The sequence below is a fragment of the Leptodactylus fuscus genome, unplaced genomic scaffold, assembly GCF_031893055.1.
Source record: "Leptodactylus fuscus isolate aLepFus1 unplaced genomic scaffold, aLepFus1.hap2 HAP2_SCAFFOLD_890, whole genome shotgun sequence".
Taxonomy (NCBI): Eukaryota; Metazoa; Chordata; class Amphibia; order Anura; family Leptodactylidae; genus Leptodactylus; species Leptodactylus fuscus.
Window position 1 is genome coordinate 4,905 of NW_027440938.1, and position 13,771 is coordinate 18,675.

General features: G+C 52.0%; 1 protein-coding gene across 1 annotated transcript in view; it reads left to right on the plus strand.

Annotated features, from left to right (window-relative positions):
* Positions 1-240: 240 nt before the first annotated feature.
* PRDM15 (PR/SET domain 15) overlaps positions 241-13,771 on the plus strand; it is a gene marked incomplete at its 3' end in the record, with an annotated part of 39,065 nt that continues 25,534 nt past the window's right edge. The window contains exons 1-5 of the mRNA XM_075262085.1: positions 241-283; positions 503-596; positions 951-1,104; positions 12,907-13,159; positions 13,590-13,715. Coding sequence (XP_075118186.1) covers positions 247-283; positions 503-596; positions 951-1,104; positions 12,907-13,159; positions 13,590-13,715 — 664 coding nt within the window. The remainder of the gene's footprint in view (positions 284-502; positions 597-950; positions 1,105-12,906; positions 13,160-13,589; positions 13,716-13,771) is intronic.

Below are 13,771 nucleotides of genomic sequence, written 5' to 3' on the forward strand. Positions count from 1 at the left end.
AGGTGATTATATCTCGGCCTAGCAGTAAGATTTCACCTCATGTATATTACGTGTCCTGTATAGGAGGCTCCGCTACGTCAGGTTTTCTAGTATATTCCCCTCATTACTTGTATACGGCCTGTCTATCTGTATATACCGCTAATATGTCCGACAGTGGTTACGGTCAGACTGTGACTTCTTGCCTCCATATTGTTCTCTGTGCCGTTTGCTCACTAACATGTTGTCGTCTTTCTCCAGGTGTGCACAATGGCACAAGAAGGGATGGAGGAGTCGGTCTTTATATGTAAGTGCCACCATCTACTCTTTTACTTCCTCGCATACACCCGCATGGCAGCTTACACCCGTAATAGCACCGCACCGGTCCCCAGGCTGTGTCTGGTATTGCAGCTTTGGCCTATTGAAGTGCAGGCAGATGAGTTGCAATCCCACACACGACCTGTGGACAGGGGTGGCACTGCTCCAGACAGAAATCCCATTAATGGTGCTTGCTCCTTGTTTGCAGGGTGTGAGGACTGTGGCCAGTATCATGACTCCGAGTGTCCGGAGCTGGGTCCTGTGGTGACTGTCCAGGACTCCTTTGTACTGAGCAGAGCGAGGTGAGCGGGACCGTACGAGTGTGTTCACACATACAATGGTGATTTGCTGCAAGTACCTGATGTTACATTATACAGAAGAGTACAGTCTGTGCAGATGTTCTATCGCCCCCTACAGACTGCACCAAAGATGCCCCACTGCCCTACAGAGTCACCCACAGAGATCTCCCCACTCACTTTGATGGTAGATTCACCTGAGGATCAGGCAGGGCGAGGACGATTCTTTCCCCCCATCTAGCACCTGGTATCGCTGAGTGGGAGGCAGATTTTTGGCAATGTAAAAAATTCTAGTGTGAACTTGCCCCTTTTACCCCACTGCAACAATTGTGACCTTTCTTACGGCTCCTTTATCTTCAGGTCGTCGCTTCCCACCAATCTGGAGATCAAACACCTAGGAGATGGCATAGAGGGGGTGTTTGCAGTCACTCCACTTGTCAAGCGCACTCAGTTTGGCCCCTTTGAATGTAAGAGAGCCGACAAACTCGACAAAGATCCCGTCTTTCCACTCAAGGTACCCCTTCTCACTGTGTAGTTATTGTATGTTGTCTGAGAGAAGCTGCAGCTGCATCCCCCTCCTACCCCTTCTCGCTGTCTAGTTACTGTATGTTGTCTGAGAGAAGCTGCAGCTGCATCCCCCTCCTACCCCTTCTCGCTGTCTAGTTACTGTATGTTGTCTCAGAGAGAAGCTGCAGCTGCATCCCCCTCCTACCCCTTCTCGCTGTCTAGTTACTGTATGTTGTCTGAGAGAAGTTGCAGCTGCATCCCCCTCCTACCCCTTCTCGCTGTCTAGTTACTGTATGTTGTCTGAGAGAAGCTGCAGCTGCATCCCCCTCCTACCCCTTCTCGCTGTCTAGTTACTGTATGTTGTCTCAGAGAGAAGCTGCAGCTGCATCCCCCTCCTACCCCTTCTCGCTGTCTAGTTACTGTATGTTGCCTGAGAGAAGCTGCAGCTGCATCTCCCTCCTACCCCTTCTCGCTGTCTAGTTACTGTATGTTGTCTGAGAGAAGCTGCAGCTGCATCCCCCTCCTACCCCTTCTCGCTGTGTAGTTACTGTATGTTGCCTGAGAGAAGCTGCAGCTGCATCCCCCTCCTACCCCTTCTCGCTGTGTAGTTACTGTATGTTGCCTGAGAGAAGCTGCAGCTGCATCCACCTCCTACCCCTTCTCGCTGTCTAGTTACTGTATGTTGTCTCAGAGAGAAGCTGCAGCTGCATCCCCCTCCTACCCCTTCTCGCTGTCTAGTTACTGTATGTTGTCTGAGAGAAGCTGCAGCTGCATCCACCTCCTACCCCTTGTCGCTGTCTAGTTACTGTATGTTGTCTCAGAGAGAAGCTGCAGCTGCATCCCCCTCCTACCCCTTCTCGCTGTCTAGTTACTGTATGTTGTCTCAGAGAGAAGCTGCAGCTGCATCCCCCTCCTACCCCTTCTCGCTGTCTAGTTACTGTATGTTGTCTCAGAGAGAAGCTGCAGCTGCATCCCCCTCCTACCCCTTCTCGCTGTCTAGTTACTGTATGTTGTCTGAGAGAAGCTGCAGCTGCATCCCCCTCCTACCCCTTCTCGCTGTCTAGTTACTGTATGTTGTCTGAGAGAAGCTGCAGCTGCATCCCCCTCCTACCCCTTCTCGCTGTCTAGTTACTGTATGTTGTCTCAGAGAGAAGCTGCAGCTGCATCCCCCTCCTACCCCTTCTCGCTGTCTAGTTACTGTATGTTGTCTGAGAGAAGCTGCAGCTGCATCCCCCTCCTACCCCTTCTTGCTGTCTAGTTACTGTATGTTGTCTGAGAGAAGCTGCAGCTGCATCCCCCTCCTACCCCTTCTCGCTGTCTAGTTACTGTATGTTGTCTGAGAGAAGTTGCAGCTGCATCCCCCTCCTACCCCTTCTCGCTGTCTAGTTACTGTATGTTGTCTGAGAGAAGCTGCAGCTGCATCCCCCTCCTACCCCTTCTCGCTGTCTAGTTACTGTATGTTGTCTGAGAGAAGTTGCAGCTGCATCCCCCTCCTACCCCTTCTCGCTGTGTAGTTACTGTATGTTGTCTCAGAGAGAAGCTGCAGCTGCATCCCCCTCCTACCCCTTCTCGCTGTCTAGTTACTGTATGTTGCCTGAGAGAAGCTGCAGCTGCATCTCCCTCCTACCCCTTCTCGCTGTCTAGTTACTGTATGTTGTCTGAGAGAAGCTGCAGCTGCATCCCCCTCCTACCCCTTCTCGCTGTGTAGTTACTGTATGTTGCCTGAGAGAAGCTGCAGCTGCATCCCCCTCCTACCCCTTCTCGCTGTGTAGTTACTGTATGTTGTCTCAGAGAGAAGCTGCAGCTGCATCCCCCTCCTACCCCTTCTCGCTGTCTAGTTACTGTATGTTACCTGAGAGAAGCTGCAGCTGCATCCCCCTCCTACCTGCTGTCTAGTTACTGTATGTTGTCTGAGAGAAGCTGCAGCTGCATCCCCCTCCTACCCCTTCTCGCTGTCTAGTTACTGTATGTTGTCTCAGAGAGAAGCTGCAGCTGCATCCCCCTCCTACCTGCTGTCTAGTTACTGTATGTTGTCTGAGAGAAGCTGCAGCTGCATCCCCCTCCTACCCCTTCTCACTGTCTAGTTACTGTATGTTGTCTGAGAGAAGCTGCAGCTGCATCCCCCTCCTACCCCTTCTCACTGTGTAGTTACTGTATGTTGTCTGAGAGAAGCTGTAGCTTCATCCCCCTCCTACCCCTTCTCGCTGTCTAGTTACTGTATGTTGTCTCAGAGAGAAGCTGCAGCTGCATCCCCCTCCTACCCCTTCTCGCTGTCTAGTTACTGTATGTTGTCTGAGAGAAGCTGCAGCTGCATCCCCCTCCTACCCCTTCTCGCTGTGTAGTTACTGTATGTTGTCTGAGAGAAGCTGCAGCTGCATCCCCCTCCTACCCCTTCTCGCTGTCTAGTTACTGTATGTTGTCTGAGAGAAGCTGCAGCTGCATCCCCCTCCTACCCCTTCTCGCTGTGTAGTTACTGTATGTTGTCTGAGAGAAGCTGCAGCTGCATCCCCCTCCTACCCCTTCTCGCTGTGTAGTTACTGTATGTTGTCTGAGAGAAGTTGCAGCTGCATCCCCCTCCTACCCCTTCTCGCTGTGTAGTTACTGTATGTTGTCTGAGAGAAGCTGCAGCTGCATCCCCCTCCTACCCCTTCTCGCTGTCTAGTTACTGTATGTTGTCTGAGAGAGAAGCTGCAGCTGCATCCCCCTCCTACCCCTTCTCGCTGTGTAGTTACTGTATGTTGTCTGAGAGAAGCTGCAGCTGCATCCCCCTCCTACCCCTTCTCGCTGTCTAGTTACTGTATGTTGTCTGAGAGAAGCTGCAGCTGCATCCCCCTCCTACCCCTTCTCGCTGTGTAGTTACTGTATGTTACCTGAGAGAAGCTGCAGCTGCATCCCCCTCCTACCCCTTCTCGCTGTGTAGTTACTGTATGTTACCTGAGAGAAGCTGCAGCTGCATCCCCCTCCTACCCCTTCTCGCTGTCTAGTTACTGTATGTTACCTGCGAGAAGCTGCAGCTGCATCCCCCTCCTACCCCTTCTCGCTGTCTAGTTACTGTATGTTGTCTGAGAGAAGCTGCAGCTGCATCCCCCTCCTACCCCTTCTCGCTGTCTAGTTACTGTATGTTGTCTCAGAGAGAAGCTGCAGCTGCATCCCCCTCCTACCTGCTGTCTAGTTACTGTATGTTGTCTGAGAGAAGCTGCAGCTGCATCCCCCTCCTACCTGCTGTCTAGTTACTGTATGTTACCTGAGAGAAGCTGCAGCTGCATCCCCCTCCTACCCCTTCTCGCTGTGTAGTTACTGTATGTTACCTGAGAGAAGCTGCAGCTGCATCCCCCTCCTACCCCTTCTCGCTGTGTAGTTACTTTATGTTACCTGAGAGAAGCTGCAGCTGCATCCCCCTCCTACCTGCTGTCTAGTTACTGTATGTTGTCTGCGAGAAGCTGCAGCTGCATCCCCCTCCTACCCCTTCTCGCTGTCTAGTTACTGTATGTTGTCTGAGAGAAGCTGCAGCTGCATCCCCCTCCTACCCCTTCTCGCTGTCTAGTTACTGTATGTTGTCTCAGAGAGAAGCTGCAGCTGCATCCCCCTCCTACCTGCTGTCTAGTTACTGTATGTTACCTGAGAGAAGCTGCAGCTGCATCCCCCTCCTACCTGCTGTCTAGTTACTGTATGTTACCTGAGAGAAGCTGCAGCTGCATCCCCCTCCTACCTGCTGTCTAGTTACTGTATGTTACCTGAGAGAAGCTGCAGCTGCATCCCCCTCCTACCTGCTGTCTAGTTACTGTATATTACCTGAGAGAAGCTGCAGCTGCATCCCCCTCCTACCTGCTGTCTAGTTACTGTATATTACCTGAGAGAAGCTGCAGCTGCATCCCCCTCCTACCTGCTGTCTAGTTACTGTATGTTACCTGAGAGAAGCTGCAGCTGCATCCCCCTCCTACCTTCTGTCTAGTTACTGTATGTTACCTGAGAGAAGCTGCAGCTGCATCCCCCTCCTACCTGCTGTCTAGTTACTGTATGTTGTCTCAGAGAGAAGCTGCAGCTGCATCCCCCTCCTACCCCTTCTCGCTGTCTAGTTACTGTATGTTGTCTGAGAGAAGTTGCAGCTGCATCCCCCTCCTACCCCTTCTCGCTGTGTAGTTACTGTATGTTGTCTGAGAGAAGCTGCAGCTGCATCCCCCTCCTACCCCTTCTCGCTGTCTAGTTACTGTATGTTGTCTGAGAGAGAAGCTGCAGCTGCATCCCCCTCCTACCCCTTCTCGCTGTCTAGTTACTGTATGTTGTCTGAGAGAAGCTGCAGCTGCATCCCCCTCCTACCCCTTCTCGCTGTCTAGTTACTGTATGTTGTCTCAGAGAGAAGCTGCAGCTGCATCCCCCTCCTACCCCTTCTCGCTGTGTAGTTACTGTATGTTGCCTGAGAGAAGCTGCATCCCCCTCCTACCCCTTCTCGCTGTCTAGTTACTGTATGTTGTCTGAGAGAAGCTGCAGCTGCATCCCCCTCCTACCCCTTCTCGCTGTGTAGTTACTGTATGTTGTCTGAGAGAAGCTGCAGCTGCATCCCCCTCCTACCCCTTCTCGCTGTCTAGTTACTGTATGTTGTCTGAGAGAAGTTGCAGCTGCATCCCCCTCCTACCCCTTCTCGCTGTGTAGTTACTGTATGTTGTCTGAGAGAAGCTGCAGCTGCATCCCCCTCCTACCCCTTCTCGCTGTCTAGTTACTGTGTGTTGTCTGAGAGAAGCTGCAGCTGCATCCCCCTCCTACCCCTTCTCGCTGTCTAGTTACTGTATGTTGTCTGAGAGAAGTTGCAGCTGCATCCCCCTCCTACCCCTTCTCGCTGTGTAGTTACTGTATGTTGTCTGAGAGAAGCTGCAGCTGCATCCCCCTCCTACCCCTTCTCGCTGTCTAGTTACTGTATGTTACCTGAGAGAAGCTGCAGCTGCATCCCCCTCCTACCTGCTGTCTAGTTACTGTATGTTGTCTCAGAGAGAAGCTGCAGCTGCATCCCCTCCTACCTGCTGTCTAGTTACTGTATGTTGTCTGAGAGAAGCTGCAGCTGCATCCCCCTCCTACCCCTTCTCGCTGTCTAGTTACTGTATGTTGTCTGAGAGAAGCTGCAGCTGCATCCCCCTCCTACCCCTTCTCGCTGTGTAGTTACTGTATGTTGTCTGAGAGAAGCTGCAGCTGCATCCCCCTCCTACCCCTTCTCGCTGTGTAGTTACTGTATGTTGTCTGAGAGAGAAGCTGCAGCTGAATCCCCCTCCTACCCCTTCTCGCTGTCTAGTTACTGTATGTTGTCTGAGAGAAGCTGCAGCTGCATCCCCCTCCTACCCCTTCTCGCTGTGTAGTTACTGTATGTTGTCTGAGAGAAGCTGCAGCTGCATCCCCCTCCTACCCCTTCTCGCTGTCTAGTTACTGTATGTTGTCTGAGAGAAGCTGCAGCTGCATCCCCCTCCTACCCCTTCTCGCTGTCTAGTTACTGTATGTTACCTGAGAGAAGCTGCAGCTGCATCCCCCTCCTACCTGCTGTCTAGTTACTGTATGTTGTCTCAGAGAGAAGCTGCAGCTGCATCCCCTCCTACCTGCTGTCTAGTTACTGTATGTTGTCTGAGAGAAGCTGCAGCTGCATCCCCCTCCTACCCCTTCTCGCTGTCTAGTTACTGTATGTTGTCTGAGAGAAGCTGCAGCTGCATCCCCCTCCTACCCCTTCTCGCTGTGTAGTTACTGTATGTTGTCTGAGAGAAGCTGCAGCTGCATCCCCCTCCTACCCCTTCTCGCTGTGTAGTTACTGTATGTTGTCTGAGAGAGAAGCTGCAGCTGAATCCCCCTCCTACCCCTTCTCGCTGTCTAGTTACTGTATGTTGTCTGAGAGAAGCTGCAGCTGCATCCCCCTCCTACCCCTTCTCGCTGTGTAGTTACTGTATGTTGTCTGAGAGAAGCTGCAGCTGCATCCCCCTCCTACCCCTTCTCGCTGTCTAGTTACTGTATGTTGTCTGAGAGAGAAGCTGCAGCTGAATCCCCCTCCTACCCCTTCTCGCTGTGTAGTTACTGTATGTTGTCTGAGAGAAGCTGCAGCTGCATCCCCCTCCTACCCCTTCTCGCTGTCTAGTTACTGTATGTTGTCTGAGAGAAGCTGCAGCTGCATCCCCCTCCTACCCCTTCTCGCTGTGTAGTTACTGTATGTTGTCTGAGAGAAGTTGCAGCTGCATCCCCCTCCTACCCCTTCTCGCTGTCTAGTTACTGTATGTTGTCTGAGAGAAGCTGCAGCTGCATCCCCCTCCTACCCCTTCTCGCTGTGTAGTTACTGTATGTTACCTGAGAGAAGCTGCAGCTGCATCCCCCTCCTACCCCTTCTCGCTGTCTAGTTACTGTATGTTACCTGAGAGAAGCTGCAGCTGCATCCCCCTCCTACCCCTTCTCGCTGTCTAGTTACTGTATGTTGTCTCAGAGAGAAGCTGCAGCTGCATCCCCCTCCTACCTGCTGTCTAGTTACTGTATGTTGTCTGAGAGAAGCTGCAGCTGCATCCCCCTCCTACCTGCTGTCTAGTTACTGTATGTTACCTGAGAGAAGCTGCAGCTGCATCCCCCTCCTACCCCTTCTCGCTGTGTAGTTACTGTATGTTACCTGAGAGAAGCTGCAGCTGCATCCCCCTCCTACCCCTTCTCGCTGTGTAGTTACTGTATGTTACCTGAGAGAAGCTGCAGCTGCATCCCCCTCCTACCTGCTGTCTAGTTACTGTATGTTGTCTGAGAGAAGCTGAAGCCGCATCCCCCTCCTACCCCTTCTCGCTGTCTAGTTACTGTATGTTGTCTCAGAGAGAAGCTGCAGCTGCATCCCCCTCCTACCCCTTCTCGCTGTCTAGTTACTGTATGTTGTCTGAGAGAAGTTGCAGCTGCATCCCCCTCCTACCCCTTCTCGCTGTGTAGTTACTGTATGTTGTCTCAGAGAGAAGCTGCAGCTGCATCCCCCTCCTACCTGCTGTCTAGTTACTGTATGTTGTCTGAGAGAAGCTGCAGCTGCATCCCCCTCCTACCTGCTGTCTAGTTACTGTATGTTACCTGAGAGAAGCTGCAGCTGCATCCCCCTCCTACCTGCTGTCTAGTTACTGTATATTACCTGAGAGAAGCTGCAGCTGCATCCCCCTCCTACCTGCTGTCTAGTTACTGTATGTTACCTGAGAGAAGCTGCAGCTGCATCCCCCTCCTACCTGCTGTCTAGTTACTGTATGTTACCTGAGAGAAGCTGCAGCTGCATCCCCCTCCTACCTGCTGTCTAGTTACTGTATGTTACCTGAGAGAAGCTGCAGCTGCATCCCCCTCCTACCTGCTGTCTAGTTACTGTATATTACCTGAGAGAAGCTGCAGCTGCATCCCCCTCCTACCTGCTGTCTAGTTACTGTATGTTACCTGAGAGAAGCTGCAGCTGCATCCCCCTCCTACCTGCTGTCTAGTTACTGTATGTTACCTGAGAGAAGCTGCAGCTGCATCCTCCTCCTACCTGCTGTCTAGTTACTGTATGTTACCTGAGAGAAGCTGCAGCTGCATCCCCCTCCTACCTGCTGTCTAGTTACTGTATGTTACCTGAGAGAAGCTGCAGCTGCATCCCCCTCCTACCCTTTCTCGCTTTCTAGTTACTGTATGTTGTCTCAGAGAGAAGCTGCAGCTGCATCCCCCTCCTACCTGCTGTCTAGTTACTGTATGTTACCTGAGAGAAGCTGCAGCTGCATCCCCCTCCTACCTGCTGTCTAGTTACTGTATGTTACCTGAGAGAAGCTGCAGCTGCATCCCCCTCCTACCTGCTGTCTAGTTACTGTATGTTACCTGAGAGAAGCTGCAGCTGCATCCTCCTCCTACCTGCTGTCTAGTTACTGTATGTTACCTGAGAGAAGCTGCAGCTGCATCCCCCTCCTACCTGCTGTCTAGTTACTGTATGTTACCTGAGAGAAGCTGCAGCTGCATCCCCCTCCTACCTGCTGTCTAGTTACTGTATGTTACCTGAGAGAAGCTGCAGCTGCATCCCCCTCCTACCTGCTGTCTAGTTACTGTATGTTACCTGAGAGAAGCTGCAGCTGCATCCCCCTCCTACCTGCTGTCTAGTTACTGTATGTTACCTGAGAGAAGCTGCAGCTGCATCCCCCTCCTACCTGCTGTCTAGTTACTGTATGTTACCTGAGAGAAGCTGCAGCTGCATCCCCCTCCTACCTGCTGTCTAGTTACTGTATGTTACCTGAGAGAAGCTGCAGCTGCATCCCCCTCCTACCTGCTGTCTAGTTACTGTATGTTACCTGAGAGAAGCTGCAGCTGCATCCCCCTCCTACCTGCTGTCTAGTTACTGTATGTTACCTGAGAGAAGCTGCAGCTGCATCCCCCTCCTACCTGCTGTCTAGTTACTGTATGTTACCTGAGAGAAGCTGCAGCTGCATCCCCCTCCTACCTGCTGTCTAGTTACTGTATGTTACCTGAGAGAAGCTGCAGCTGCATCCCCCTCCTACCTGCTGTCTAGTTACTGTATGTTACCTGAGAGAAGCTGCAGCTGCATCCCCCTCCTACCTGCTGTCTAGTTACTGTATGTTACCTGAGAGAAGCTGCAGCTGCATCCCCCTCCTACCTGCTGTCTAGTTACTGTATGTTACCTGAGAGAAGCTGCAGCTGCATCCTCCTCCTACCTGCTGTCTAGTTACTGTATGTTACCTGAGAGAAGCTGCAGCTGCATCCCCCTCCTACCTGCTGTCTAGTTACTGTATGTTACCTGAGAGAAGCTGCAGCTGCATCCCCCTCCTACCTGCTGTCTAGTTACTGTATGTTACCTGAGAGAAGCTGCAGCTGCATCCCCCTCCTACCTGCTGTCTAGTTACTGTATGTTACCTGAGAGAAGCTGCAGCTGCATCCCCCTCCTACCTGCTGTCTAGTTACTGTATGTTACCTGAGAGAAGCTGCAGCTGCATCCCCCTCCTACCTGCTGTCTAGTTACTGTATGTTACCTGAGAGAAGCTGCAGCTGCATCCCCCTCCTACCTGCTGTCTAGTTACTGTATGTTACCTGAGAGAAGCTGCAGCTGCATCCCCCTCCTACCTGCTGTCTAGTTACTGTATGTTACCTGAGAGAAGCTGCAGCTGCATCCCCCTCCTACCTGCTGTCTAGTTACTGTATGTTACCTGAGAGAAGCTGCAGCTGCATCCCCCTCCTACCTGCTGTCTAGTTACTGTATGTTACCTGAGAGAAGCTGCAGCTGCATCCCCCTCCTACCTGCTGTCTAGTTACTGTATGTTACCTGAGAGAAGCTGCAGCTGCATCCCCCTCCTACCTGCTGTCTAGTTACTGTATGTTACCTGAGAGAAGCTGCAGCTGCATCCCCCTCCTACCTGCTGTCTAGTTACTGTATGTTACCTGAGAGAAGCTGCAGCTGCATCCTCCTCCTACCTGCTGTCTAGTTACTGTATGTTACCTGAGAGAAGCTGCAGCTGCATCCCCCTCCTACCTGCTGTCTAGTTACTGTATGTTACCTGAGAGAAGCTGCAGCTGCATCCCCCTCCTACCTGCTGTCTAGTTACTGTATATTACCTGAGAGAAGCTGCAGCTGCATCCCCCTCCTACCTGCTGTCTAGTTACTGTATATTACCTGAGAGAAGCTGCAGCTGCATCCCCCTCCTACCTGCTGTCTAGTTACTGTATGTTACCTGAGAGAAGCTGCAGCTGCATCCTCCTCCTACCTGCTGTCTAGTTACTGTATGTTACCTGAGAGAAGCTGCAGCTGCATCCCCCTCCTACCTGCTGTCTAGTTACTGTATGTTACCTGAGAGAAGCTGCAGCTGCATCCCCCTCCTACCCTTTCTCGCTTTCTAGTTACTGTATGTTGTCTCAGAGAGAAGCTGCAGCTGCATCCCCCTCCTACCTGCTGTCTAGTTACTGTATGTTACCTGAGAGAAGCTGCAGCTGCATCCCCCTCCTACCTGCTGTCTAGTTACTGTATGTTACCTGAGAGAAGCTGCAGCTGCATCCCCCTCCTACCTGCTGTCTAGTTACTGTATGTTACCTGAGAGAAGCTGCAGCTGCATCCCCCTCCTACCTGCTGTCTAGTTACTGTATGTTACCTGAGAGAAGCTGCAGCTGCATCCTCCTCCTACCTGCTGTCTAGTTACTGTATGTTACCTGAGAGAAGCTGCAGCTGCATCCCCCTCCTACCTGCTGTCTAGTTACTGTATGTTACCTGAGAGAAGCTGCAGCTGCATCCTCCTCCTACCTGCTGTCTAGTTACTGTATGTTACCTGAGAGAAGCTGCAGCTGCATCCCCCTCCTACCTGCTGTCTAGTTACTGTATGTTACCTGAGAGAAGCTGCAGCTGCATCCCCCTCCTACCTGCTGTCTAGTTACTGTATGTTACCTGAGAGAAGCTGCAGCTGCATCCCCCTCCTACCTGCTGTCTAGTTACTGTATGTTACCTGAGAGAAGCTGCAGCTGCATCCCCCTCCTACCTGCTGTCTAGTTACTGTATGTTACCTGAGAGAAGCTGCAGCTGCATCCCCCTCCTACCTGCTGTCTAGTTACTGTATGTTACCTGAGAGAAGCTGCAGCTGCATCCCCCTCCTACCTGCTGTCTAGTTACTGTATGTTACCTGAGAGAAGCTGCAGCTGCATCCCCCTCCTACCTGCTGTCTAGTTACTGTATGTTACCTGAGAGAAGCTGCAGCTGCATCCCCCTCCTACCTGCTGTCTAGTTACTGTATGTTACCTGAGAGAAGCTGCAGCTGCATCCCCCTCCTACCTGCTGTCTAGTTACTGTATGTTACCTGAGAGAAGCTGCAGCTGCATCCCCCTCCTACCTGCTGTCTAGTTACTGTATGTTACCTGAGAGAAGCTGCAGCTGCATCCCCCTCCTACCTGCTGTCTAGTTACTGTATGTTACCTGAGAGAAGCTGCAGCTGCATCCCCCTCCTACCTGCTGTCTAGTTACTGTATGTTACCTGAGAGAAGCTGCAGCTGCATCCTCCTCCTACCTGCTGTCTAGTTACTGTATGTTACCTGAGAGAAGCTGCAGCTGCATCCCCCTCCTACCTGCTGTCTAGTTACTGTATGTTACCTGAGAGAAGCTGCAGCTGCATCCCCCTCCTACCTGCTGTCTAGTTACTGTATTTTACCTGAGAGAAGCTGCAGCTGCATCCCCCTCCTACCTGCTGTCTAGTTACTGTATGTTACCTGAGAGAAGCTGCAGCTGCATCCCCCTCCTACCTGCTGTCTAGTTACTGTATGTTACCTGAGAGAAGCTGCAGCTGCATCCCCCTCCTACCTGCTGTCTAGTTACTGTATGTTACCTGAGAGAAGCTGCAGCTGCATCCTCCTCCTACCTGCTGTCTAGTTACTGTATGTTACCTGAGAGAAGCTGCAGCTGCATCCCCCTCCTACCTGCTGTCTAGTTACTGTATGTTACCTGAGAGAAGCTGCAGCTGCATCCCCCTCCTACCTGCTGTCTAGTTACTGTATGTTACCTGAGAGAAGCTGCAGCTGCATCCCCCTCCTACCTGCTGTCTAGTTACTGTATGTTACCTGAGAGAAGCTGCAGCTGCATCCTCCTCCTACCTGCTGTCTAGTTACTGTATGTTACCTGAGAGAAGCTGCAGCTGCATCCCCCTCCTACCTTCTGTCTAGTTACTGTATGTTACCTGAGAGAAGCTGCAGCTGCATCCCCCTCCTACCTTCTGTCTAGTTACTGTATTGCTGCAGATGGACTTTTTGGGGTCTGAATATTTCCTAAAGCGGCAGGCTGGTAGAGGGGGTGCAGTCTCCAGGCGTCAGGTAGTGTCTTGTCTCGTTGTAGGTGTTCCAGAAGGACGGGCTGATCGTATTGTTTGACACCTCCAGTGAGGATGACTGTAACTGGATGATGCTGGTGAGACCGGCTACGGATTTCACCCATCAGAACCTGACGGCCTTCCAGCATGGTGACGACATCTACTTCACTACCTCGCGGGATATCGCGGCTGGCTCGGAGCTCCGCGTCTGGTACGCAGCCTTCTACGCAAGGAAGATGGAGAAGCCTTTGCTGAAGCCTCCTCTGCCCTCTCACAATGGTAAAGGAATCCGGAGGGCTCTGTGTGGGGTCCAGGGCGAGCCGTGCCCATCTGAACCGTCTTAAAGGGGGTTTACAGGATTAATAATTGCTAAGTCATCAATTGAAGATAAGTGGAGATCCGACACCCTGGACCCTGCTGATCAGCTCTTTGAGGAGGCTGCAGTATCCATGTGAGTGCTGCAGCTCTGACGCTTCTTGTATAGCCGCTCTGCTTGGATTTGGGGCTCACTTGAATGAGACTGAGCTGCAGACAGGCCCTGTGACCGATCAGAGTGCTGCTCCTGATCCAAACAGCTGATCGTCGTGGGTCCCTGCAGTCAGACACCCGCTCATCTTCAATTGATGACCTATCCTGAGGACCTGCTTGGCTCTGCTACATCTGGTGACGTTCCTTCAGCTTTGCCTGCTCTTCCTTTATTCCTCCGCAGAGGTCGGATTTTTGGCCTCTGAACCTGAGAAGGAAGTCGGCCCAACCTCCTCGAAATCCAACCAGCTGGCCTCCATGACCTCCAAGAAGATGAAAATCATCCGTCCCCCGGCAGCGTTCACGTCAGGTAACCGACCCTCTAAACTGTCAGCAAGGTCTGCAGCTGCTGCAGAAGCTCTTGAA